Raw genomic sequence first — 27,666 nt, forward strand, 5'->3', positions numbered from 1 at the left:
GAAAATAAAGTAAATGGGTGGCCATCGACCAAAATGATAAAAAATATGTATATTTAATATCCCATATGCTTGCATATCTCTATTTTATTTTGCATCTCAGCATCTTGTTACTCTATTTTTATGGTTTGAGTGCAGGCACTTTCTGATATGGGATTACTTTATGGACTCTTAATGCATCAGCCACCTAATATTAATGGCCAGGCGCAGAGCCTCTTCCCACTTTTTTTTTTTTAACCATCATTGAGAATGAGGGACGACTGGTGAAATATTTGAAATATTTTTGCAGCTTAAGTACTCTGCTGAAATCATTTTTATGTGACTTTTATGATGGCTTTTTTTCCTGCTTTAATGATGCTGCAGTTTGTGTATACGTTGGTGTGTTAGACGGGGGATTAGCTGGGCTGCCAGAACCGGAGACGAAAGAATAAGAAACAGCGCTACCAGATAAACACGCACTTGTAATAATATGTGGTGTTTCAGCTTGAATTAATATCTAATTGGAAGCTTTATGCAATTCTATTTGCTACTGGAATCATCTAGACTATAATATATTTTCAGAATAGACAACCTTGATACTTTCTGAATATAAAATCATATTTAAACTATGTTTTCTTTGGATTTTTGCACATCACAGCCTGAGTATTGATTAATATCAGCTGAGCTGCCTGGCCTGTATAAACTGTATTGTCTGCAGTGGAAACAGCCTTCTGTAATTTTTTTATTCTTTCACAAAGGATTGTATTTATCAGTAAAACATATAAATAACATGTTGCAGCGCAGGCAAATTTAATTCTAATATTGCTCATGTTTTAATTTGATGCTGCAGCTCTACAATATTGTGTGTGTGAGTGTGTGTTCAGTGGCACCTCCTGCCTTGTGAACTGTGTGCTCTCTCAGTAGAGATGCAGCTCTATATAATATGTAGCAGGCCTGTTGGCCCTGGCTGCTCTGCTGCACTCAGCTCTCTAACTGCTCTTGTCTCTGTATAATCCCCCCTCCTCATGAATACATTAACGCCGGAGCCTTAAACTCAGCTTAGCTGGCGGCTCAGCGTCACAGCACATCCTATTACCGACTTTAAATCATTAATGTGACATCGTTTTCACTCAATTTCCAAACACCCACGGTCGAAAACTGCATATTTCACTGAGCCGGTGCGGCGCGAGGGCCGCGCTCGAAGTCACACGGTGGACCCGACGCATGCGCGCGTGGCGCGAGCGCTCCCACAGCGAACGCGGGCGCACGTGAGCCGCACTAGAAGTGACATCGACGCAGGCGGAAGAAGTTGGAGCGCGTGAAGTCAGGTGGAGGATGTGAGCAGGCGTTCAAATGGAAATCTGGGAGAGTTCGCGCTGCTTTGTCTCAACTGTTGTGACTGAAACATCCAGTGGATAACTGCGGTGTAAGCTCAGCTAACTCCTACAGTACACCTGAGGGTGTGTGTGTATGTGTGTGTGATGTCTACCCACCGTTTGCTTCCTCCAGCGTCTCGTGTACTGCTGACAATAAAGGAAGGAGAAAAATCTGAATCCCCTTTTTTGCTCCTCAACTATTCACACATAAACCTTTTCTCAGGTTTTTACCTCGAGGCTCCCTCTGAAAAATTCACAACGCCCAGAGAACTAAGTCCTTCACCCCGTGCAGGAGTTGCGGATCTGCCCCCATCGTGCCGCTTTATTGCATCAAAAGGGCTTTTTCTGTGGATGTGTGGGGCTGCGGTAATTAGCAAACCTCGTAAAACCATCTCCTCGGAGTGCATTTAACTGTTTTTATGCGCAAAGCGACTCCGGAGCGCGCGCGGTGGGGGTTGATTGCTGGAACATATGGACACAGATGGGGACGGCATTTTAATGGGCGCGCGCTGAGTGGGGTTTTGTGTTTTTAACCCTTGAAAGTGGAGGCACGAACATCCTCAAGCGAGCATCAATTAAAGATTTGCTTTTCGGCTCGCGACAGCAGCACGGGCGGCCGACATCCGGCGCTTTGACGGGGGGGCGGGTCAGAGAAGGCTCACCTACACACACACACACACACACACACACACACATTTAATCACTCCCGCCACTCCTCGTGTCCCTTGTTGTGCTTAATTAGGTTATCAGGTTGCTAACGGGCCGTGATTCGGCCGCGCGCCTCCCAGCTGGCCCTCTGATTGGAGGGGCAAGAAGGTGGACTTGGCATAATTAACACGTTGTTATGGAGATGATTGAATTGTTCGGTGACACGCGGGCACTGCCATCACCGTGATGGCTCGCATTGTGCTGAGCGGTGACGGAAGGAAATATGAAAAGAGGTGGAAAACATCAGAATTGGATTAATATGTCACCTGTTTATAGTGTGAAAAACTGAACTTATTTCAGTTTAACACATCTACACATTTATTTATCCTGCTGCTTTAATTAAAGCCATATAAACACGCGTGGACGCGCTCACTGGCCTCCCCGTGGATATTGCTTCTGCAGGTTTTGCTGTATTTTTCGAACAACGAGCACATGGCAGTGTATATTTGCATGTTTATGTGAATATGTTGGAACTGTAAAGCCATTGTGTGAATGTATGTGTGGAGGAAAGAAGTGACCAGGACCAGCACAAGTTTTACCGAACACATTGCTGTCTTTATTAGAGCCTTGTCTGGCAGTAATACTGAAAAAAAAGTGAACTTAGAACAGATGGTGGTGGCAGCCCACGGCTTTTTTTTCCTGTTTTTCTTTATTTCTTTGATATTTTTCTTCATTTTTTTTGTGTGAGTACTGCGACTCCGCTTTTCTGTGGCATGGATAACATCAATAAAAGAGACAGTAGGGAGAGAAAAAAGAAATATACAACTTATATTACACTGTGTTATGAACAAAATATAAATCTATAACTCTATGTTATATTTACATAATTATCTTTCTTGATTTTTCAAGTTGAGATGGTAAGATATTTTTTTTACTTGTTATAATTCTTACTTTGTTTTGAGCTCCACTCATGACTTTGATTGTCTTAAATAATATCATCATCATCATCATCTTTAACATTGTCTTGATATGGGGACAGACCTTGCCAGCAGGGATGATTGACGTCTTAATGCCCCACCCACCCACCTGATTACCTAAAAATGGATTGATCCACTTAGTCCCCCCTCTCCAGCATCGGGTTAAACCATGGTGTGATAACAGGGGTGACTATACAGCAAACTTAAGACCCAGAGGCTCATTATGTGGCATGTAGCGAACATCTACAGCGAGAATGATTGTGGGCATCACTACGTGGCAGCACACCTGAAGAGTAGTCATGGCTCCTGTAGTGTCGTGTGGAGCTAAAACAAAGCAAAGGGCTCCTGATGAGAAGTGATTTTAAAGATACTGTAGATCCGCCCGGTCGTCTCACACACACAAACAGTGGAACATCCTTGGTGGATCACGGTAAACACTGCTTTCCTATGATTAAAAAAAACAAAAAACCCACCAAACAAAATATATGTACAGGATTTTAAATCTAGAATTCTAGATTTCAAGAAACAGAAAAAGGACAGCATAGGATTTGTTTGGTTGTCATGATAATCTCTTCATTTTAAAAGTGTGTGTGTAAGTGATTGTGTTTGTGCATGTACGTGTGTGTGTGTGTGTGTGTGTGTGTGTGTGTGTGGATCCAAGCCAAAGATGCTCCACTGTGTCTCGGTGAGGCGGCCAAACTAGTAAACGGGGACGGGACTCTTTGTTCACAGAAAACAGTTTCCAAAAGAGATAAAACTGATTTCCAAAAAACAAAAAAACAAAAACAAACCCCCCAAAAAAGGAGCAAAGTAAAAGAGAGGAAACTTCACATTATACATTAGAATAACCATTACAAATAAAATAATAATAACAATAAAAAAATCATGTTCTTCTTTTTCTCTGACTGCACAGAGTCTGAGTGCTTTTTAGAAATGGGTTTGGACATGAAAAGGTTACGTCTTCAGCTCGGAGGAGGGCTGGCGTCGAGTCTGTCAGTCCAGCTCGCTGTCCTAACTCCGCCCGCCCACCCGTCCGCAGGATTAATACAAAACGAACGCATCAAAAAAGAAGGGAACATAAGAATGCGAAACAAAGCAAGGTAAAATGACAACTTTTGTTTAGCTCTAAATACCTACCAGCTAAATAGAATAATGTTTCATTGACTGTCATAGTTTCATATGGTCATAAAAACCCGATAAAGAGGAGAAAAATAAATTATACTGTACATAACTTACTAAACTTAGGAAACGCTGACCATCCTTATAATTATTGTTAATAATATTATTAGACTAGAGGCAGTTTGAAGAGAAATAATAAAATACAGTATTCAAATACAAACAGAAACACTGACTGGCTGACTTCACCTCGGCTCCGCCCACTGGGGTGGACAGCAGGATGTTGATTGGAGGGAGCAGGAAAACACTGACGGACAGAACAACAGTTGTGTGTGTGTGTGTGTGTGTGTGTGTGAGTGTGTGTGTGTGTGTGGTACAGTAACAGCAGCAGTGTAAGTTGCCTGTCTTTCTGCATCCTGCTCGCCCTGAAAGAGAAGAGCTAGATTCGACGCATACGCCCGATGAATGAGTACGCACGGCACACACCGACACACACTCACACTGTCGGATGCTTCGAGCTGAGTCGCACTGATGTTTTGTCCTGGACGAGATCAAGAGGGACGGAGCGAGAAGAAAACTGGTGGATTGTCTCACAACACAGTGCTTTCGTATCTGCTCCGTGACGCCAGAGCGACTCCCCTTCTCCCCAGCCCGGAAAATCTCTCCGAGTGGGACAGTCCACGCTGCGCTGGTCAGTCCTGGCTGGACCGTCCCATCGGGTTCTAAACGGGGGGCGGGGGCAGTCCCAAAAACACAGAGAAAAAAGGGGCGAACCGCTGACAGCACACTGCGAGGTCGAAGAAAAGATATGTTCTTGTTAAAAATAAACATGTCTGATGTCTTTCAGGTGCTTTACAACAAAAGGGGAAAAAAAGAAATGTCTCTTTTTTTCTATTATTATTCAAACTTGTAGCACAAAAACAACAAATCACATTCACAAGCCACTTATTGGCACCGTGTACCTGAGTGAGAATATTATAGAACCAAAGAACAAAAAAAGCTGTTTTTTTTTAAAAGTGTCTCTTGATAATAAACAGGTCCGCCATCTTAAAGTGTCGTCTGTTAGCCTTTGACAGGTCCACTGTTGCGTCTTTCCTTTTAAAATGTCTCCTTTTCTACAAACGGCTCTAAAAGGTTGCTTTCTGAGTGTGATTTTTATTTCTCCTCACTCGTGGCGTGACACTCAAACTCTTGCAGTAGTACTTGAATATTCCTCAGCAAGCTTCAGAGCCGGCTCGCTCGTCTCTCCCTCCCAGACTCCAGTTTGTGTAACAGTCAGTGTGAGTGACAGGTCCTGTGCTTCAGTTGATTGATCAGATGCTGGTATCAGGACTCCAGTGGGAGGGGGTCTGGCTCTGTTAAAAGAGTCCATGTTAGTAACGGGAGGGGGAGAGGGTGGCGGGTGTCGTGAGATCGGGACTCAGGGTGATTGGCAAAAAGAGAAAGTCTTCTTCCTGATTGGTGGGTTTGGGATCGTGTGGGGTTAACCAGCTGTGATTGGCTTAAAAAAAAAAAAGTCCGGCTCTCGCGCCGTCCTATTGGGTGATATGGTTGTCATTGTCGCTGGCGTAATCGGCCTCTTCGTCCTCGTAGTCGAAGTCATCGTACACGTCGCCGTTGCTGTCGTCCAGCCGTAGCTCCTCCTCCTTGATTCGTGGCTCGTCCCCCTTCAGGCTGGGCATGTGGGGGGTCTGGTGGTGGTTGGCGTTGGGCTCCGGGCTGCTGGACATGCTTGAGTGCTCTGAGGGCATCTGGGGCGAGGGCATTCCCGCCATGGACAGGGCACCTGGGTAAACCACGCCTGCAGAGGACAAGGGCAGCTGGCCCTGCTGCCTGTAACACACACACAAGACGTCTTTCAGCGCAAGAAAGGCAGCTCTCAGGAGGACGACACACGTTCCCTTCCTGTTCACCTGGGGGCACTTTAAGGAATAGCTCCACTTATTTATTTTCTTGTCAACAGTTCAGTGTGAAGATCAATCCCACTCTCGTGTCTGTATGCTAAATATGAAGCTGCAGCTAGCAGACCTTAGCTTAGCTTAGCATTATGACTGGAGCTAGTCTGGCTCTGTAAACACAATCTGCACGTCTACAGCTCGCTAATGAACACGTTGTATCTCTTCGTTTGATCAGAACAAAACCGAACGACATGCCACAGTTTTATAAGCGGTTATAAGGCCGATTACTTCTTAGCCCAGTGCAGGTTGGGAACCACTGTCTTAGAGCTTATATGAGTTAGCCTGGCTTAATAACAAAACACTATATATATATAACTGAAAATAAAAAAAAACATGAAAATTATTCTAAAAAAAGAAATGATTAGCCTGAAAAATCTAAATAAGAGAAATGATTGTGGCTGGTGTTGATTTATTGAACATTTACAGAAACAATATAAAAGCAAACACACATTCACACTCAACATGAAGTGGGATACCTAATTAATTTAAATAGAGTTAAATAACAAATGCTAAATATTTCATTCTGCTGAAGAATAAAACTAGTTGCTATCTTACAACACACACACACACACACACACAAAGAAACAGCGCCCCTCATCAGCAGCCTCACCCCACACTGAAGTATTGTCTCATTTCCTGTCTGCGGGACCTCATGATGGCCTTGTACTCGCCGATGCGCAGCTTCTTGCCGTCCACCAGGCAGGTGCGTTTGGGTCTCGGCTTGTACTTGTAGTCCGGGTACTTTTCCAGATGCTGCTTGCTGAGGCGAGCCTGCTCCTCGTAGTAGGGCTGCTTCTCCAGGTTGGTCATGGCTTTCCAGCGTGAGCCTGGACAGACACGCAGAAAAACAACGATCACGTCCGGTTCTTTACACGAGAGTGCAAAAAGGCATGAAATGATAAAACTGGCAAATATGATGAACGCTCAGTATGGACAGAAAAGCAGAAAACAGGAAAATAAAGCATTAAAGCAGGTTTATGATCACTATATAGAACAAAATGATAAAAAATCAGTTTGAAGAAGCAATTTAAACTGAGCATGTACGTCGGCTTAAACATCAATCACACCAGGTGTGAGAAACTATGTGTGCACCACCGGCACGAGTGTGACGGCATCTAAGCGGCGCCTGCACGCTCACACGCGCGGTGGTGGTGGTGGGTTTCACCCGCGGAGCCAGAAAACAGGGTTAATGAGGAGAGCGGCGAGGACGGCGGGGTCTCATCTAAACGAATGAAGGCTTCACTTAACCTGCCGTCGTGTCTCCCGGCTCAGTTTCTGCTCAGAGGTTTGTAGTACCGGACCCCTGCATGTGTGTGTGTGTGTGTGTGTGTGTGTGTGTAATCGTGAGCATGTCTTCCCCTGTGTGTGTGTTTCATATCTGGTCTGAATTTGCACTTGACTACTGTATGTTTAATGGGTAAAAGCTGTCAGCACTTGGCTGGTCTCTCTCTCTCTGTCTTTCTCTCTCTGTTCTGCGATCTGTTAGCAATCGAGAAGGAGAGCGAGAGACAGAGATGGGGGGGTGGGGGTGGGGGGGCTTATTAAAACCAGATTTCCCTGTGTTATAAAACGCTTAGGAGCTCTTTAAAATGTCAGGGCCGATCCCGGCGGTCCGGGGGAAATGTCAGGCGGCCTCGCGCTGCTTGTTTAATGCATAATGAATTATATCATCATTTGTCGGAGCCGTGCTCTCCCCAGCCGTTCATTAACAGCCGCTTACGCGATGCTACTGCTTGTAATGAAATCACCGTGTGTGTGTGTGTGTGTGAGTGTGTGTTTTACCGAGGATCTTGCTGATGTTGGAGTTGTGCATGTCGGGGAAGGCCTGGAGGATCTTTCTCCTCTCGTCCTTGGCCCAAACCATGAAGGCGTTCATCGGCCGTTTGATGTGCGGCTCGGTGGTGCCGCGACCCCGAGCCTCCCGGAATATTCTGGACTCCGACACGCTGGGGGAGCCTGAGGGGGAGGAGGGCAGGGTGAGGAGAGGCAGACAGAAGTCAAACACTTTCAGACAGGAAAACAGGTGGTTCACAGAAAATTCCATTACAGTGTGCACAGTGAAAAGATTCTTCAAATGTGGAGATTTCACTCTCTTTTTTTACATAAACCTAAAGATTTTAAGAGTTTTCCCTCAATTCTTCTGCTTCTGAATCGAAATAAACCATATAAAAACTGACTGTCACAAAGGTGAGAGGGCGCAGCATGCAGGACTTTATTATAAACCCTCATAACAGCATATTGTTGATGGAAAATGAAACTCCAGAAAGTAAGAAGAGTCACTTTTTCCAATCCTTCTTCAGAGTAATTACAAAAAAAAATAAATCACACACTTCTTCACACCTGCATGCGTGTGTGTTTGTGTGTGTGTGTGTGCGCGCGCCTACCGTCAGAGTCTCCGCTCATGGTGAAGTCCAGCATGGCGTGGCTGAACTTTTCCTCAGCCTGCTGCTTCAGCTGCTGACTCAGACTCTCCAAGGCGGCCTTGTCCTAAACAACACAAACAGTTGACAGTTGCAGTCGGTCAGTGAGTGAGTCAGTGAGTTTGAACGTATGAATGAGTGAAGCCACGGGCCCGTAGTGATGCTGCATAATCGTCCAATTTACTTTTACACCCAAACGCATCATCGTTCTCGTGCTTGATTTCAAATGGATTTTTTTTTTTTTTTTGCCTTTAAGTTTTTATCTGTGATATGATTTATTTCCGAGTTGAGGCTGAAAACAGCGATTGCTTAATTAAACAATAGAAAATTATAATAATGATAAAAAATCATAGATGCCTGTTGGCCTGGAGCCAATCTGTTGGCTGGAAAATCAGTTGTAAAGATGTATAAACTCCTCCACAGATGTGTGAATGAATCTCAGTCATAGTCCGCTTTTGATCTGAAATAAATCAGTTAATGAACAGATCCAAACAGAGAGAAATAACAGCAGCGGTTTCAGCAGTCAGTTTGTGTTTTGGTTTGTTTCTATGTAAATTTGCAGGAATGTTAATGTCAACATCAAATTGTTAGAGTGCTGTACGCCTGCATGCTTGAACACACATCTGTGTGCGTGTTTGCATGTGCAAGAAAGCTGATTACATTTAGTCCTATTTGGATGTTTACTGTTTTGTGCGTATACTGTATATTATATGTGTGTGCCTGAGTGTGTGTGTGTGTGTGTGTGTGTGTGTAGCCACTCCTGGCAGCCACCTGCGAGAGTGGAGTGCAGCGGCTTGCCTCTCTCTTGCAGAGGCCCCCGAGGGTCGACGCATTAGAGAGAGAGAGAACGAGAGAGTGCAGCGCGGACGAGAGCGAGGCCATGCCGCACGGCCCCCTGGGTATTTATTACAACCAATAAAAGGCTGATTTACTGAGCATTTACATGCTTAATGCAAGCAGCCGGCGCACTCTACGCTGGAACCTGACTGCCGACGAACACACACACACTCGCGCACACACACACTCGCATACCGCGGTGCACCAGCGCCAGCATTTTACAGTTTAATTATACAATTAGGAGCGGTACCCAAAACACTGTCGTCTTCTAAAACAACCTTCCAAAAAGTGTCCCTCTCCATTTACATGTGACCCTGGCGAGCTGGCTGGCTGGATGGAGGGAGGGCAGAATGATAATGAAATGCATTTTCTCTGTTTTTAGTCCAGCAGAGTTTAATTGTTAGAGATAATTTCCCCCCAGAATGGAATAAATACGGCTAAAAAGACAGGCAGGGGAGAGGGAGAATGCGAGGCAGAGGCATGCTGCAGAAATTATCTTTTATGTTGTTTTTTTTTGCAAGTCATTTTATTTTGAATGTATTATGCTTTAATAAATGATCAATAATCTGCCAGTGGGTTGGAATGGTTTAGTCATTTTGCAGGTGAATCAGAAATATTTTAGGAATTTTCCTCATTTCACCCAAACGATCAGATCATTAAAAAACTCGTTCAAGGAAAGAAAAAAAAAAGAGCAAAAATATATCTCACATCACATGCTTCAATTAGCTGTTACAAAGGGCTTTTTGCTGTGTGTGTGTGTGTGTGTGTGTACGTGAGACAGAGATGGAGACGAACAGGGAGACAGAGTGGATGACAGGCTAGTCTGACATTAAGCCCCAGTACAGTACATAAGAAAAGTGGATTGAATGGCTGACACTGGAGCCAAGACACAAAGTAGCGACAAAACTAATCCCCCGAGTGTGTCAGAGATGACACTGTTGTATCTACCGGCTTCACACTCACGCAGCACAAAGCCAAAAGGGCCGGGGAAGCGAGAGTCAGCGCGCGCCGCGTGGCGTCGGAGGCTGAGACAGAGGCACGGTTTTCCCAAAGAAGCATCTAAAATTCCAGGATTTCAGATTAAAACCGACTTTGTCATATTAGGCACATAACACCACATGCCAAAAAAATTCTAAACATCCGTTCTCATTTGTCGTTTTACATGGAAAAAATATATTTGCTGGTAAAAATATATTCCTGGGTGCGGCTCATAAAATTCTTAATAATTCATTTCCACCATTACGACTGGTATGAGATGATTAATCACAATCAAAAGAAAGCCTTATTTTCTCATCTCATTTCATTGAATTCTTATATGACAGCGTACACCAATTTAACATGAAATGATAAAAATGAGGTAACAAAATAATTTCAAGTATTTTATTATCCCCTGCGGTGGAGTAAAACGGCTAAATCTCTCCATCTAATGCAGGGAATATGTGGAACAAGCTGTAAAAGACGCTCCTGGAAAATGTCTCGATGTTCCTTCACCTCGCAGCAGAATTAATCAATTTCCCTGACTTCCCCTGGTCTGAATCTAATTGGTTGTTAGACTGAAGTCTTTATACTGTATCTACAGTATATTACACATTTACACTCCAAACACATACAAACCACCTGGGTGGAATATATAGATCAGTGTGGGTTTGACTGCTTGAAACAAATCAGACGAGAGAGTAAAAAAAGGAAGAACGAGACAGATAGAGCTGTTGAACGTCAGCGGTGCAGATGCTTCGAGCACACTGTTGCTCTGTGTGTGTGTGTGTGTGTGTGTGTGTTTGTGCATGCGCGTGCACCAGCTGACTCCCAATGTGTTTAACAAATAACCACAATTTAGCCACGCTGCCGAGGAGCCGGCGCCGTCACTTCACATTACCGTCTCCCCGACGCTCCGCTCTGCCACACACACAAGGCGCGCACACACACACACACGCAAACATGCACGCAGCCCTGCAGTGCGCCTCACAGACACACTCATTACCTCTGCGACGCCTCTGGTTTTACCTTATCTGGCCCTGTTTAGCTTCAACACATTTCAGCGAGCACATTGTACACCGATTTACCTCCTACATAGTGCAGCACGGATGGCATATGGCAAGACAAATTATTACACGCTGACAATGAGACGGTACAGCTTGTGATGACTTCGGAGACATTTTTCCTGCATTTAAAAAAAAAATGAATTTAAACCTTCGGAATCAGTTGTATTTTTTTCTCATGAGATAATACTCTAATTCATCAGGAGAGCCACACATTTGCCTTTAGTTTTTCATGCTATTGATCGGCGGGGCTCATGATAATTAGAATATAATTTATATTTTAACAGATGCAAGAAAGAAATGCATCAATAAAAACTGCGAGTGACGTATTTCAGCAGAACAAATATACATGAAGACTTCAAAATAAACAAGTCTAATGGGGACATTTAAATATAAAGTGCAATACATCAATACAATACAATAAGATTGTATCATGTCACATCATTTAAAGTGACAGCTGACCTTTTGAACTTCTGCTGTTATGACTTGAGGTTGAACTCGTAAGGCCGTAACACACTTTGTGACCATAATATCTCATGAGAACAAAATACCATGGTTGCTGGCGGCGAATGAACACCGCTTTACATTCCACATTTTAATGTGGAGAAAACGCCATTTGTTGTTATCCTCAGGAAATTGAGAGATACAGACAAACCCCCCAAAAAAACCCCCTGATTTCCGTGCCTTTAAGCCTTTGGGGCCGTTGTCACACTTTGTCGCCTGTTGCTAAGGTTACAGCACCATCCGGCACCACGTGCTGCTACATAGTCGTGATGTAAAGTGGCCAACCTTGTCCGAGCGTCCATTGTTGAGGCTGAGGTTGCTGACGGCGGCGACCTTGGCGTCCAGGATCTGCTGCTCCCTCTTCAGCTGCTCCTTCATCTGCCGGGCCTTGGCCGCCGACTCGTGGTCGTTCAGGTAGGCTGTGGAGGACAGCGACGACAGCAAGTCTGCTGAGACACAGACGGAGAGACAGACGGACACAGAGAGAGGATGAGAGATTCATTTGGGTTTGCATTAATGGTGAGTACGATGTGATTCAAGTTGAGTGTCTTTATCTACTGTGTTTGTATATTAAAAGGGAATAAGGAAGAACAATGAGAGAGGTATTTGGAATTGCATTTACAGTTGAGTGAATGAATGTGTGTGTGTGTGTGTGTGTGTGTGTGTTTGGGAAGCTGGAAGGAGGTTTTCATCCAGAAAAAAATCTTCCCTTGAACCATGAGGTAAAGACATTAACATACACTTGATGAGGGGAGTTTTTCGGGGCATCTGTGTGTGTGTGTGTGTGTGTGTGTGTGCGTGCGTGTCTCTCTCTCTCAGACTCACACTCACACACTGACCACTTGACTGTCGAGCTGGGTGTGTGAGTCAGAGCGTGCCCCTGGCTAGCCTCGCTACGAGCTGCCCACCGCCTCCCCACCTGCCCTCAGCCGTAAACAGACAGACAAAAACAAACTGTAAACACAACCACTCGCTCACAACTTCAACCCCTGGACGTCTCCTTTAAATCCAATTAAAACACCCACCTTTCACACACACACACACACACACACACGTCTGAACCCTCACATCTCCACTTCATAGTGAGGTGGCCAGATGACTCTTATTACAGCTAAAAAGTTCTGCTAATTTCCCCAGTTGAGAACATCTGTCCCTCCACACAGATCACATCTCCCTGCTCCTCCTCGCCGCATATTATTTGTATTATTTCCGCAGCTTAGCCGCCGATGGGGCATCTGCTCTGACTGTGTGTGTGTGTGCGAGGCTGTGTGCACGGCTATCGCCTCTCTCTATCAGTGGGGTTAGCTCTTAACAAAGAGCTGCGGCTGGCTTATGGGGCCTTTATCAGCGCTAATCCGTGCTGCTAATGCCATCTCAGGCCAGATTACCAGCTTCAGATTGGTAATGACAGAGCCGTGAACTCTTTCAGAAGTCATAACTGGAAAATCTGGATGTGAGCGGGGCCAAAAAAAAAAAAGGGGGGGGGGGGGGGGTGGTGGGTGTCGAGAGAGGACAGAGGAGGGAGAGCGGAGAGGGCGATGGAATCGGGTGGCAGTCAATTTTAATCTGGAGTCAAAAGAGAGGGAGGGGGGCGGATAGATATTCTTGCGCTCACAAATGTGTGTGTGAGTCTCGCTTAAACTGACAGCGATGCCAACCATCCAGACGAGTGGATGTGACCCAGATAGAAGGGGAGGAGGGTTTCCTCTCACTCGCTCCACACACACAAGTTTTGTCTCTCTCTGAGCGCCAGATCTCTACAGACAGGCGCAATGCATTTGAAAGCACAAAAACACTCCGGCAGGGAGGTCGGGGGGAACTGCAGTGTCTCACGACGGGGACAAAGACAAATGTGTGATCGTGGTAGGGGTTGCAGGCGCTGACAGGCCTTCAGTTCGGCTTGAGATGGGGAGACGGATGGATGGACGGATGAAGTACGAGGAAGAGACGCGTGCCTTCGGCTCGGGAGGTGTCAGGAAAGAGGCCGAGGTGTGCCGTGGATGAGTTAGCAGAGACAAACTGATATTCAATCAGACAAACATATAGTGGAGGGGCTGGAGTGGAAGGTGAAGCCAGTGAAATGCTCTCCGGTTAATCATCCGCTCACCTGCAGATATGACCCAGATTTTCTAAAAGCCTTAGTGAGCATAAACAGTGTAACAGTGCAGGAGCAGTCAGATCTTATGCTGTTTTGCACTTATTTATACAATTCTTTGCCTCATTACCAGTGATACAAAACTGATGGAATGTATTTTCAGTGAGGACAGGCTCTTTTAAAGTCAAATGACCCTGATAACTAGCAAAACGAGTACTTCAAGTTTAAAGGTGCTTGTTACCCTAAATGCAACCTCTGAGAGTGTTATATTCTTACAACCCTGATTCCAAAAAAGGTGGGACGCTGTGTAAAACATAGATAAAAACAGAAAGCAATTATTTGCAAAGTGTGTTTTACACAGTGCTCCTGAGCCCATGTAGTAACATCCTTTATACAATCATGTGTTCACAAAGTGTTGAACCTCGCTCCATCCTTGCTTGAACCACTGAGCCTTTCCAGGATGCTCCTTTCATACCCGATCATACTATCACCTGTTACCAATCAACCTGTTTACCTGTGGAATGTTTCAAGCAGGTGTTTTTGGAGTGTTCCACATCTTTCCCAGTCTTTTGTTGCTCCTGTCCCAACTTGTTTAAAACATGTTGCTGCATCATATTCAGAATGAACAGATATTTATAAAAATCAATGAAGCTGATTAGGTAAAACTGTTAAATATATTGTCTTTGTGCTGTTTTCAACTGAGTATATGTCAAAAAGAATTTGCAAATTAACACATTCTGTTTATTTATGTTCTATACAGTGTCCCAGCTTTACTGGCATTGGGGTTCTATGTATGTTAAATATTAATGGGTAATTATTATGGATGCTTTAATATGTAAACTGGTCTACTTTTTGTAAAAAATCACCATATGATATTAGATGACCATGTGTTTTATCTGTAAAAATGAAAGTAAAAAGTAAAACATTTTAATCTGAATCTCCTAAACAAGAGTAAAATGGAAATACTCCAGTGAAGCACAAGTCCCTGAAGTACAGCACCGTATTTGTATTTAGTTATACTCCTTATTTCAAAGTGAAAAGCAGTTTCTTTTACATAAAACAGAACTGTCACCGCTTTAAACACCTAATCAGTCCCACTGAGTTCCAGTATGTCCCGTTCCAAAAAGAAAACCTCGAAAATGTGTGCATGTGACATAAAGTGGAAGGAAAAAATAATGTATGATGAGTTTCTCTGAGTTCCGTGTACATTGCAGGGCACTGGATCACTCACTAGAGTTTTGCCACCTTTTTAATTTCCACTAAATGTGTGTCTGTTCTTGTTCCTGTCTGAATTTAAATGACCTGAACACACATTCATGCTCTGTATCACCCACCCACACATATACACACACGCACACTCAGTCCCACATCAAAACGACCGCTTCTAGACTCTTTTCCAATTTGTCTGCCCTCTCTATCCCCTCTGAACTTGTAACAGGAATCCTAATACGACTATGAACTGTCATAACAAATGCGCTGGTGAGCGGCTAACCTCAGTGGCAACAGATGGGACCCTGAGCTACAACAGAACTGGGATCTGCAGCACAAAACACACTGGTCTCTACACACAAATAATTCAGCGGGGATCACACACAAACTTTAAACACTGTAATCCATTTTTCTGAACAAAAAACATCTGGGACCGCAAATCCACTAATCTGATATTAAATCCGCCGATTTGTTGAAAAACAGTGAGATTAGCCAAGAAGTCAGAAAAAAAAATGACTAACTGCCTATTGCATAGGAGGAGGAGGTGGGATTGTGAGCTTTTGTGTGCGTTTGAGTGTGTGTTTGAGTGTGCGTGCTGTCATTGTGTCATTAATGCTGGGTGTTTGCGCTGTCCTGGCTCATGTAAGAGCCTTGTCTAATCTCATTGGTGATACCTCCTGTCTGTCATGCGCTCCTCTCTTTATTATTCCCCCGCTTCATCGCTCGGGAAAAAAAAAAAAACAGTGCTAATCCCCATCTCTCTCTCCTTCCCCTCACTCCTATGTCTCTCTGTCTCTTTCAGTCACTAATAAACACATAACAATGAAGCAGCCCGCAGGCAAATAGCGACATGGAGGAAAAACACAAACACACTAATTATAGCCTGTTACATATGTGTAATATTTGAACTATCAGTGTTGCGTGAAAAATGGATTAAGAGTACAAAATGGTGATTCATTTATGTCATATTTTATGTATGTGTGCATATGGCCGGGTATGATTATGGTACTGGCACTGGCAACAATGGCAACACTACGAGGAAAATGCTATTCTTGTCAACCCCACCACCAGCAAGGCTATTCGTGTGTTCCTTAAAGATGTACATTGTCATAATGGGAAGAATTTGCAAACACAAAAGTGAACATATATACTATAAACGTACAATATATCTGTGCATTCACACATGTTGTGTATGACTTTGTGTGCATTTAATGGAAAATTAGGCTTTATTACGACTTCGATCGTATTTTTGCAGTCCACTTGGCCATCATTCGTATCAGTATCGACACATTGCTGTGTGTTCACCACATGAATAGCTGAGATCAGGGAACCCCTAACTTTGTACAAAGATGTCCCCATTTGTAGTTCTGTCCAAGAATCTATGATTGATCAGATGTCTCTCTGTCCAACAGCCATCAATAAGCACAAAACCAGACCTGTTAGAATAGCTAAACAAAGTGGAGATGTGTGATGATTCAGATGTTCTCAGATCAGCTGTTAGCTTGGTGAGGACAAAACTACTAAAAAGACCCAAACTGTAATACCCCTGGATTGTCCTGTAACCTTTCCTGTGGTGTGTGTGTGTGTGTGATGGATTCTTAAGTCCACTTACCAATTGAGCTGACTCTGGTCGGTGGTCCTCCGATGCTGGAGGGGGCGGCGCTGTGCTTCATGGAGCCGGCATGGCCCAGCTTGGTGGCGGCAGCAGCAGCAGGGACCTGTGGGGAAGTTGGGGGGGAGTTGGGTGACTTGCTCTCGGATGCCTTAGGCTTGGCCGACAGGTTCAGTGGCTGTGCACCCTCACTGTCCTGCAAAAACCAAAACAGCACAGTTTCGCCTGCTGTGACCACCGTAGGAATTTGGAAGCGGGAGGCTGGGGGGGGACCCCTCCCCCTTCCTCACAGAGACCACTCGCAATTGAGGCTTTAACACGTACCAATTAAACGGGAGCCCATGCACAGCATTCTAAGGCAAGCCTGGTGGGACAGATGAAAAGGTGCATGCCACTGCCCGTATCCAAACGGCTCATCATCGTCAGCGAAACAGTTAACAGCACAGACAAAAGTAAATACTGATATACTTTGGTGCAAACCACTGACATTCACATGCAAAACCACTGACTTCCTATCACAGCAAAGTCCAGACCATTCATGCACATGCATGTGCGCACTCCACATGCAGGCAGTAAACATGCACGATAATGCTGCTATTCCACATGCTATTCCACAAACAAGGCCAGCGGTATGAGCAATTATCAAACACCCGAGGAGAGGAAACACCTTGAAATCATCCTCAGAACTACAGTGGATGCCTCGGTCTGTCTTTGGACAAAGAATAAAACCTCTCTGAGAGTTCCTCTACAGCTGTGCGAGTCTAAAGACAGTGACATCTCAACGTATCAAACAGCAAACCGAACAGAGGACCGTCTGCCACTTCAATGTGCACTTGCTCCATTAGAAACGAGGGACCTTCATGGCTGTGAACATGGGAGTGTGTGGAGGGAACAGCGCAGCAGCACTTGCCTCAAAGACACGCGTGCGTACACACACACACACACACACAGCCCCAGCAACCAATCAATAACTTCTGAAGCAGCAGAATTTTGAGGTCCATGCTGCTAATGCCATTAGTATTCTTATATTAAAATATTACAATGGCAAAAACAGGACTTAGTGTTAATATGTATACATCATTAAATTCATTCATTCATCTAAATCAAAGAATCTCTGAACACAGTGATGACCTCAGTACATGTAACAGCCAGCGGCCCCTAAATGAATCGGCATGTGGACCACCGCAGGACACCGGGGGGGTGTTATCGCGTTAATTGTCATGGCAACACCACCCCTGCAGATGACCTAATCCAATCAGGGGCAGCGTCGGAGGGTCACATGACAGGAAGGGAGGAATTAGATCGCCGAGGGGCCAGATGTACACAGAACGCTCTGTGTAATTAAAACTCCGCAATTAAAAGGCAGACACAACATGGGCTCGCCAGACAAGATGCACAACAATAGTGTCTATGAGGTTTGGGAATACAGTGTGTTCACTGTTTTAGATTATTTTGTTTAATCACAGTCATAAATCAATTGTTTTACAATGTACATTTTCTAAAATTGAATTAAAGGGACCTCTATCTATTACAGGTGTGGTCATATTGTAGCTAAATTGAAATAGAATAGAATAGAGACATTATTTTTCCTTATTTTCTGGTCATTAGTCTAATTGCTGCTTAGGCGAAGTAAAATCCAGCATACAGTGAGATCCAAAAAGAGAGCAAGTACTGTGTGTGTGTGTGTGTGTGAGTGTGTGTGAATGTGTGTGTAGTATATTCACTCATTAAGGCCGACTTTCCCTGATTCCCACTCCTTGAGTCGTTCTAAGCCTTATGAGCCCCTCACAACTCAATTAAGCCCTTCCAATTAAGCCCCTACATGTGTGCGAGCCTATGTGAGTGTGTGTGTGTGATCACCACTTTGTGCGCGTGTGCATGCGTGCGTGTGCGATGAGGCCTAACCGGATTGTCCTTCATTAAGGGGGCCTTTCTAAATAGACGGAGGACCCCCAAAGATGCCTTCAGTGAGACAATGGGCCGGAGAAGAAGAGGAGAGAAAGGAGAAGAGAAAAACTGAGCGGGATCTTCTCAATCCTGACCCATATTATGGTGGGCTTTGGCTGGGAACGCGTTTGAATATTTATTACAAATAGATAATGCCTCCGCCTCTTGTACGGTGGATGGGGGAGTCTCCCCTCTGCGCCAAGCCAAATCCTATGGTGGGAAGGTGGCCAACCTGCATTATGCCAGTGTAGAGGAATTAGTTTAGACAGTGGAGCTGAGAGGCTTGGACCGACTTGTTTATGTGTGTGTGTGTGTGTCATTGCGAGACATTGTTCAACAAGCTTTAAATCTCATGAGTGTGTGTGTGTGTGTGTGCATGTGTGTGTGTGTGTGTTTGCGTGCGTGTGTGAGGCCTCTAAAGCCTCTGAAAGGCTTGGAATCTTGAATTAATACAATTGCTTTTGTGTCTCTCTTGGCTGATGAAACAGTCTCCAGCTTTGAGACCGAAAACATGCAGAGTGACAACGAGAGCCAGAGGGACAGAGATGAAGCAGGAGGGGAGAGATAATGTGTGTGTGTGTGTGTGTGTGGGCTGTATTTCACTTCTGTGGATGCCAACATGTGCAAGTGACATCAGGGTTCTGCATCTTATCACGGGAGCTGACGGTTCAATTAACAGGACAAGTGTGTGTGCAGCTACTGTTTATCCTGGGCAGGTTTGTGTGTGCGTGCGCGCGTGTGTGTGTTTAGGTGAGTGTGCTACAATGTCCATGTCAAGACCTTTGCATGTGCCTCTCTTCTTTCATCTCTCTGTCATTCCTCCTCCCTCTGTTCCTCCCTGTCCTTCCAGCTATAAGTGACTACTTGGATATTAATTGTATTGTCATACCTAATTCAGACTGGAGAGGCTGATACAACATTGTTTCCCACAGTGTGTGGCACAGATTCAAACACTAACTCCTCCAGTAGAGAAATGCACTTCACATTTTCTATTTATGCTCTCTTGGTGTAGACGTGACTTTACCTTGACAGTCTAGACTGATTGTTTTTGTTTTTTTTTGTTTTGGGATGCTGATTGGCTCAACACTAGCTTTGTTAACACAGATTAGATTGAAAGAATCACTAACTGTCAAATAAAATCCAAATCACAAACTTTAAGACTAAGAATGTGATGCCAACTCTAAACGTGTTTGACAATGGTTACACTTTTATGGTTATACAAGGCTGTCAGAGGTGCTTGACTTGTGATTTCCAAGATAATGACACACTGTACAATCTGAACAGACTGTAAATGTATTCAAAGTTTATGTGGTAAAACAAGGTCAGGATTGTTGCCAAAATCCTTTTTTACTTACACACACAAAAAAAAACAGTCAATAACAGTAGTATTGACAGCTGCATATTATTATTATATGCCAGATGTTGTTAGGCACTGGTCAGACAAGGGAAATTTAGGTTTTTCTCTCCATTCCAGTTGTTTCTCTGCATATAACTCTAAAATTAGCACGAAAGTCATACTCAGATCAAGTACAAGTAGTAATACTACTATGCAAACATACTCTGCAGCAACTACAATTCATGCTTTTAAAGTAAGTAAAAAGTACATAAGTATTATCAGCAAAACATACTTAAAGTTGCAATGGTAAAAAGTATTGCTTATTTAGGACTGCTGTATTATATTTATTCTATTATTGTTTTATTATTCCTGATCTAAACTGCTATGCAAGCAGTTTTTTTTGATAACGTAGCTGTTCATACCTTATACAGTGTTACATAGTTTTGTCTATAAATAAAATGGACTAAAGTCACACAAATGGAAATACTGAGAGGTACATCAAAATTATTCTTGACTACAGTACTTGAGTAAAAATACGTAGCTACCTTTGGCCACTGCGTGTGTGTGATGCATGTCAGCGAATGGGCTACATATGGTGCATAATTTGAATTGCACTATTGTATGGGTCTGTATGCATGCCTGCCTGCATCTAAAGATCCACTCTTGCGAATAAGAAAACTGCATGTATGCTGCAGTGATTTGTGCACAGGGATGTGTGTGTATGTGTGTGCAAAGGGACTGCATGGGTTCTAGTTGGCATGATGTCTTCTTCGACACCTGTGTGTGTGTGTGTGTGTGTGTGTGTCCGTGTCTCACCCGAGGGTAAAGCACTTAAGCGGTGTGTGCCTGAGTCCAAACAGCTGTGAGCAGAGGCAGACAGCACGTCTCTAAATGACTAGAGACCTGAGATAGAGCCCACAGGGGGAGCACACCTCTGAAATATACATGTCACTCACCCCGAGAGAGAGAGAGAGAGAGAGAGAGAGAGAGAGAGAGAGAGAGAGAGAGAGAGAGAGAGAGAGAGAGCTGCAGTGGTCAGCTAGAATGAAAGAAATCAAAATAGAAAAGGAGACTGAGAGGTTGACAGAAGCAGACAGAGACAAGAAAAAGGAGGAACCAAAAATAAAAAAGAGAGAAAGACAAATATCTATAAAGCGCCACAGAGCACTTATCTAAAGTTTATCTCTCGATGCCAACAAACAGCACGAGTGCACGCGGGGAGTAACACCGACACAACTGTGCGATCAATTGGCCAGTTTGGCTCCATGGGGCCCGTCTGGTGCCATGTGGGTCCACTCCCCAGTCTGCCACTCCTGCTGGACTGGGGAGGCCATTACGGCTCCCCACTTCCCCTCCACCACAGGCCGCAGCACTTGCCTGTCAGCCCAACTCCATATATATGGAAATAAGTCGAGTGTGTCGGAGGGGCAGGATGGTGTGTGAGCTGTGTGTGTTTGTGTGTGTGGTCTGATGGAGGTGTAGGGGGGGGCTGATGGACGAGGAAGCAGGGGTGCAAGCTCTGGGGTCAACCATGAGCTTTAATCTGTGCCATGGGCTAAAGTCCTGGATGTGTGAGGGTGTGCATGTGGACGCAGGAGTTGGCACACGTCAAGAACAAAGTGGAGGAGGAGAGGAGACAGAAAAGAGGAGGGAAAAGGAAAGGAGAAGAGAAGAAAGGAAAGGAAAGGAGGGGAGGGGAGGGGAGAAGAGAAGAAGGGAAAGGAGATGAGAGGAATGGAAAGGAAAGGAAATCAAAGGAAAAGGAGAGGAGAGGAAATGAAAGGAAAGGAGAGAGAAGGAGAGACAGAAGGGAAGGAAACTGTTATTTATGTGATAAAATGAGGGATTAGCCCAAATCAGATTGTCTGACTCTGTAGGAGTGATCCCATGTGTGTGTGTGTGTGTGTGTGTGTGTGTGTGTGTGTGTGTGTGTGTGTCAACGCCTGTGTCGATTTGCGGCTGACCACTACACTTGTGGGGGGTCCTGGAGTGGACAGAGGATGGCAGGGGGCATGGGGGGGTTCTGTGTATGGCTGGCGGGTGGGGGGGTGTTCAGAGTCCCAACGGCTGACCAGATATTCATAGAATTCCACTTGGATGGACACAAGGCTTCCCCTCGCCCCTATTGTGCGGCCAGCCGAGAAAACGGCACAAACACCAATACATCCTGAAATCCACCGCGACCATGCACCAGCTGGAGTTTGGCGATAAAGTTGAGGTGTTTGATTTGCAGAGTTGACTGTGAGTGTTGTCAGAGACCAAGTTGTACCAAGGCGTGTATGAGGACCTGACCGGCGCTCAGGACACTTGTTTGATTGGAAGAAAAGGACCAGATTGGGGATGCAATTCAGCCTTCAAACAAGCACTTTCAGCTCATGCACTGTAGTGAAACACAATCTCAGGCAGACTTTCACTCTTTCAGTCTCTGTGGTAACACTAGAAAGGCCAAAGTGTATACACAAGACTGCGTAGGTCATGTCTGCGTAAAACTGAGTCCAAAAACAAAAAATAAAAATCACGTTTGCATTTGCAGTAAAGGAATTTTAAAAATATGCTTTCAATACAAATCCACTTGTTTCAAGATTTTTTAAGAACTGATTGTCTGAAATAAGAAAGGACAAAACAGGTTGCTGCAGTAGAATAAAAGAAAAACAGAAATTCACTTGAGGAAATACTTGTAACAAGTTGATTTGCATTGAAAAAAGGTAAATACGCAGATTTCTTTTACTTCTTTTAAGAAAATAAGACTTAAAGGACTCAAATACAGAAGAAAATGACTTGATAAGAAGGAAACCATCTGCATTTTGGTGCACAATTTGGATTTCCAACATCAAAGTTTTCACCTGTAATGTCCTTTTGTGTTATTTTCTTTTTAAAAATCTGGAAAAATATCGTGCCCGACCTTGTGGGCCAACTCTTAAATCCTAAAATCCACTGGCATTTCTAGTATGAAACACACAGACATGCACGCAGGCTCTCAGCGGCCTTCGTTTCTTCCTTTACCTTGGTCTTGTTTGATGGCGGGGAGCTGCGGCCCTTGTCGCTCTGTGCGTGTGTGTTGGTGGGTGGGGAGTGTGTGCCCAGGTTGGCTTGCGGGGGCAGGCTTCCTCCGTGCTGCTTGGTCCCCGGGGAGACCTGCATGGCCGCCAGCTGAGCTGCGTACAACTGCTGCAAAGTCAGACAGACAGGTAGAGAGACAGACAGAGTTGAATTGAGGGGTGGGTGGTGGTGGTGGTGGGGTGGAGAGTAGGGACAGTAAGAAAAGAAGAAGGCGGGGGGGAGAGAAAAGAAAAGGGCGACATGAATAAATGAATACTCGAGAGCGCACAAACAAAAAAGAAGACGCCGGCTAAAAAGCTCTGGAAGAAGAGGCCATTAGTGGCCCGGCCTCTGTTTGTGTGACAGAGAGAGGTAGAGAGGGACATCTCCACTGTCAGCCCCCTCCCTCACCCCTTGGGAGAAGCGCTAACAGCCTCTCTGACAGGCCCAGAGATGGCCATGTCCCCTCCAGGTGCATCGTGGGAGAAAGGGAAAACATTCAGGCTATCGAGGTCACGCCGGAGAGCACGGCTCTCGCTCAAGGTGAAAAAAAGTGATGATGGAGAGGGAAAAAAGAGAGAGGGAGAGGGAAATTTGCGAAGCTACATGCCAGATGGAACATGCCAGAAGTGTCTTGTGCCCCTGCGATGTTTTTAGTGTACTGACAATAAGATGCAAAAACACACAGAAACGCTATAAAATAGTCTAAAATTAAGATAAATTGTTTCAATAACTGCTGTGGGAAACAAAAATAAAAAGGCTTTCCCTATTCTTATTTATGTATTTAATTACTTTCCAATTAAATAAAAGCATTATGGCTTGAGCTGCTATGGTGTGAACATACTCGGGAATATTTATGCAATACCATTGTATCACACAAAACAGTCTCTGGCCAGTATTTCCACAGCAACAGACACAGCGTAATATTCACAACTTGGAAGGAGCTTCAGTGTTCACAACCACTTCTTTCCGTCTCTCCATCTTCCTCCTCAAAATCATCCTGCACGGCTCAATTACTTTCATGTCGGCTAATACAAATCTGCAAGACGCTGTTTTGTTTTCTCAGAATTGTTATTCCCTCCTCTGAAGAGAAACAGAACGCTTGTTTAGCGAGAAGTAACTGACGTGTTTTTTTTTTTTTTTTTTTGAATAGTTATAATTGTTATTATTTATTTCTGGTGGAAGATTTTTCTGGAAGAGGATCATCCTTTTTTTTTTCTTTTTTTTTTTTGAGTTTAACTTCCGTCCTTCTGTTGGTGCTTGGCTGCCGGCCACCGGCGTCAAACAAAGGCTGGTTTATGCAAATGGACAAGGAAGAGATGCTGTCACTGCTATCTCTCTCTCTCTCTGTCTGTTTGTACCTCTCTCTATCTCTCCTGACAGCCACATTAGCGCCGAGTCTCTGCTGCTATCTTAAATAAAGACATTTATCTCTTTTTATACAAACAAGGAAAAAAAATGAGACATTCAAACTGGCAGCACACACACTCGCACAAAGAGGCACTATTTGGAAGAAACTCGTATTTGAATTTGAAATAATCTCCGCCTGACTGTCACTCAGATGTTGCAACAACAATATTCACTGTCCAACACGGCAGCAGCCATGTTTGCTGTTACAATACGCAACGCTTTCTGTAGCTTTTATGGAATTAATAAAATTTTCTCTTAAATAAGATTCCTGCCATTCCAAAAAGATCAACTGTAGTGAGGCAAAAGAAAGCAAACTAGGATGCTGAGTAACTTCCTGCCTGACAAACACTGTTGCACTGAAGAAATACTGAATTGTAAAACTGCGGTTTTGGACAGCTACACACTCACAGTCTTCTCCAAAGACAAATACGGGTGAATATTTCTTCCCTTCTGAATATCAGACAGCATGATCGAATCCTTGGGTGCTGCTTGTCTTCGTTATTGGAAAGCAACCCGTGGCCAGAATGTCAGCATCTGCCGCCGTTATAGCCACCGAAGGGAACGATGATAATTGAGGCACATACAGTAGAAGGGGTGTGCTGCTGCTGCTGCTGCCGCTGCTGATGTGGAAATCAGCGGGAGATCGGTCATGCTCTGGCGAGCTACACGAAGGCCGCGCGGAGGACCGGCTCGTTGAGATCAGATCAGCCTCCGCTCGCTCATTTCTCTTCAATTAGCTGCACTGTGGCTCCTGGAAGAGAGGGTGAGGAGAAGGAGGGAGGGGGTGCAGCCGAGCATGAACACCCCTCATGCCCCCCCCCCCCCCCTCCCCCCGCTCCCTTCCCTACCAGCCAAACCCCCTAGCGAGTGGACCACAGGCGGTGTGTGTGTGTATGTGTGTGTCCTGCCATATTCGGACCAGTGGTTCAAAGGCCTCTTTATTTGCGGAGTGAATTGAGTTCCATTACAAGGCCAGCTCCCGTCACTCAAAGCCTGCTCAATGGGCCGGCTTGCAATGACACACACACATACACGCACGCACGCACACACACACACACACACACAGACAGACACACGGTACAGAGGGCAGAGGCACTGTGGAGCGCGCCCAGAGCGTCGCCACAACGACATGCATGTCAACAAACAGGAAGTGACAGCGCAAAGCCCCCTGGGGTGACCGGAGGAGCGAATGCACACACATACAGGCGCACACACACACACACACACACACACACAGAGCAACACAATGAGTTAGGGGGGGCGGGGATGCAATCGTAGTTGCAGGGTGAGACTAAGGAATTTGAAATGTCACTCACTAGCCAGGCGTACATGCTGAGCTGAGCTGTGCTGTGTGTGTGTGTGTGTGTGTGTGTGTGTGTGTGCGTGTGTGTGTCTGAACTGTTAAGACCTGCTCCTCGCTCCTTCTGTCCCGTAATCCCCGAATGTGAGACCAGTGCTAACACATCCGCATGTGTTTTTGTGTGTGTGTGTGTGTGTGTGTGAGTGTGTGTGGGCATGTCTAGCAGTCAGCGTGTGCTTGTCACATGATGCCCCCACCAAGTGTGTTTATATGTGCGTGTGTGTGTCTGTAAGCATGTGCAGCTCTAGCGCTATTGACGAGAGGTGAAAAGGTGATGTGTGACTATTGGTGTTCCTCTGAGTGAAGACATGGGGGTGATTGTTTGGTATTAGTGCTATTGACACTGTGTGTGTGTGTGCTCACATACACACACCAGGCTGTGTCCATTCTCCGTGTCATGATGTTTCTTCTGTCATCTTAGTAGGGGGGATCTATGTGTGTGTGTGTGTGTGTGTGTGTGTGTGAGTCTTGGTCAATAATCTGCAGCTTTAGTCAGATTACCAGATCGCCCGGTCTTTGTTGTCAGAGTTAGCGGCGCTTCAGAGCAGCCTGAGCTCTATTGTTTACATGAACACCGAGGACTATTGTATGGATCTTAATGAATTCTTCTTCTGTCTGTCTGTCTGTCTGACTTCCTGTCTGTCTGACCACGTTTTTTTTTTCAGCAAGTCCTCTCTTTTGATTTTCTTTCTGTTGCTTTTGATCCTTTATTCTCATTAAGAAACTGAAATGTATTTGCGATTGAACTGTGCGATAAATGCAATCAACACAGATACATGCAGTGCGGGTAGATTCAAGATAGAATACGGTGGTCAAGTGTAAATAAACTCACTACACTGCCTTTCTTATACCTTTGAGGTCACGGCCTCAAGGACAAACACAAGCAGCACAAAATCTGTGGAATTTTGTTCCAACAAACATCTCAAGTGTCTTTATTATTCTCTGTGCTCGCTTCAGTTGAAAAGAGCGATGAAAAACAGTCAAGAAGTTAGTTCCACTTTACTTATAGTGAAGTGCTATAACTTCATATACGAACGTTTCACCACGACTGTTAATACAGTAATAAAGTGAGCTTCCACACCAATAATCAGAGAGGGTTATATAGACGCATACATCTAAAAATCCTTTTCCTTTACTCATTACACGCTCGGAAGTGGTTAGGCGCAATTTCCCTAACTACAGACACCTATCTCTGCTGCCTATTGATTTCACATTGATTCCATGCTGCTATCACAAAACTCCAACAAGCCTTTAGGGCCGAGAGGAAGATATCAACACGGAAGCAATTCTCACCTCCGAGAAAATGCTTTGCTGCACGCTTTCGCTCCTCCAGATAAGGTTTTCTGGAGAAACGAGTTGCTCGATTGATTTCTCATTTACCTTCTATCATCTGTCGCCGTCTCTTTTTTTTTGTCCTCCTTTTCCTTCCCTCCCTCCCTCCCTCTAACCGCCTGTCCGTTGTTTGTCCGTCCATCTCTCCGGTGTACAGTGCGGTAATCCAGGACAATATGTTCAAACATCTGCCTCTCCATATGATGCCTGACCCACTCCATCGACCCTCTTTATACCACGCACACACACACACATTTAATCTCTCACACACATCCACCCTTTTCTCCTCCATTTACCTCCACCCCCCCATCTCTCTGTTTATCCTTTTAACTGATCATCCTTCTAAATACCTCTCTTGTACCTCTGTCATTTTTACCTTTATCCTCTCTCTCTCTTGCCCGGATAAGTGTTTTTTTCTTTCCATTTTTCAGCTTTCTGTCTGCCCTCCTCAGTCCATTTATGTGATATGGATGAT

At 44.7% G+C, this 27,666-nt stretch overlaps 1 protein-coding gene across 7 annotated transcripts in view; it reads right to left on the reverse strand.

Annotated features, from left to right (window-relative positions):
• Positions 1-2,620: 2,620 nt before the first annotated feature.
• sox5 (SRY-box transcription factor 5) overlaps positions 2,621-27,666 on the reverse strand; it is a 233,655-nt gene continuing 208,609 nt past the window's right edge. For 5 of the 7 annotated variants that reach the window (XM_041963552.1, XM_041963551.1, XM_041963550.1 and 2 more), the window contains 7 exons: positions 23,054-23,218; positions 16,768-16,873; positions 12,137-12,300; positions 8,436-8,538; positions 7,834-8,007; positions 6,662-6,878; positions 2,621-5,926 (listed from right to left, as the gene is read on the reverse strand). In XM_041963552.1, coding sequence (XP_041819486.1) covers positions 5,629-5,926; positions 6,662-6,878; positions 7,834-8,007; positions 8,436-8,538; positions 12,137-12,300; positions 16,768-16,873; positions 23,054-23,218 — 1,227 coding nt within the window. In that variant the 3' untranslated portion in view covers positions 2,621-5,628. The remainder of the gene's footprint in view (positions 5,927-6,661; positions 6,879-7,833; positions 8,008-8,435; positions 8,539-12,136; positions 12,301-16,767; positions 16,874-23,053; positions 23,219-27,666) is intronic. The other 2 variants (XM_041963553.1, XM_041963549.1) reach the window with 1 other exon arrangement.

The sequence above is a fragment of the Chelmon rostratus genome, chromosome 22 (genome assembly GCF_017976325.1).
Source record: "Chelmon rostratus isolate fCheRos1 chromosome 22, fCheRos1.pri, whole genome shotgun sequence".
Classification (NCBI taxonomy): Eukaryota; Metazoa; Chordata; class Actinopteri; order Chaetodontiformes; family Chaetodontidae; genus Chelmon; species Chelmon rostratus.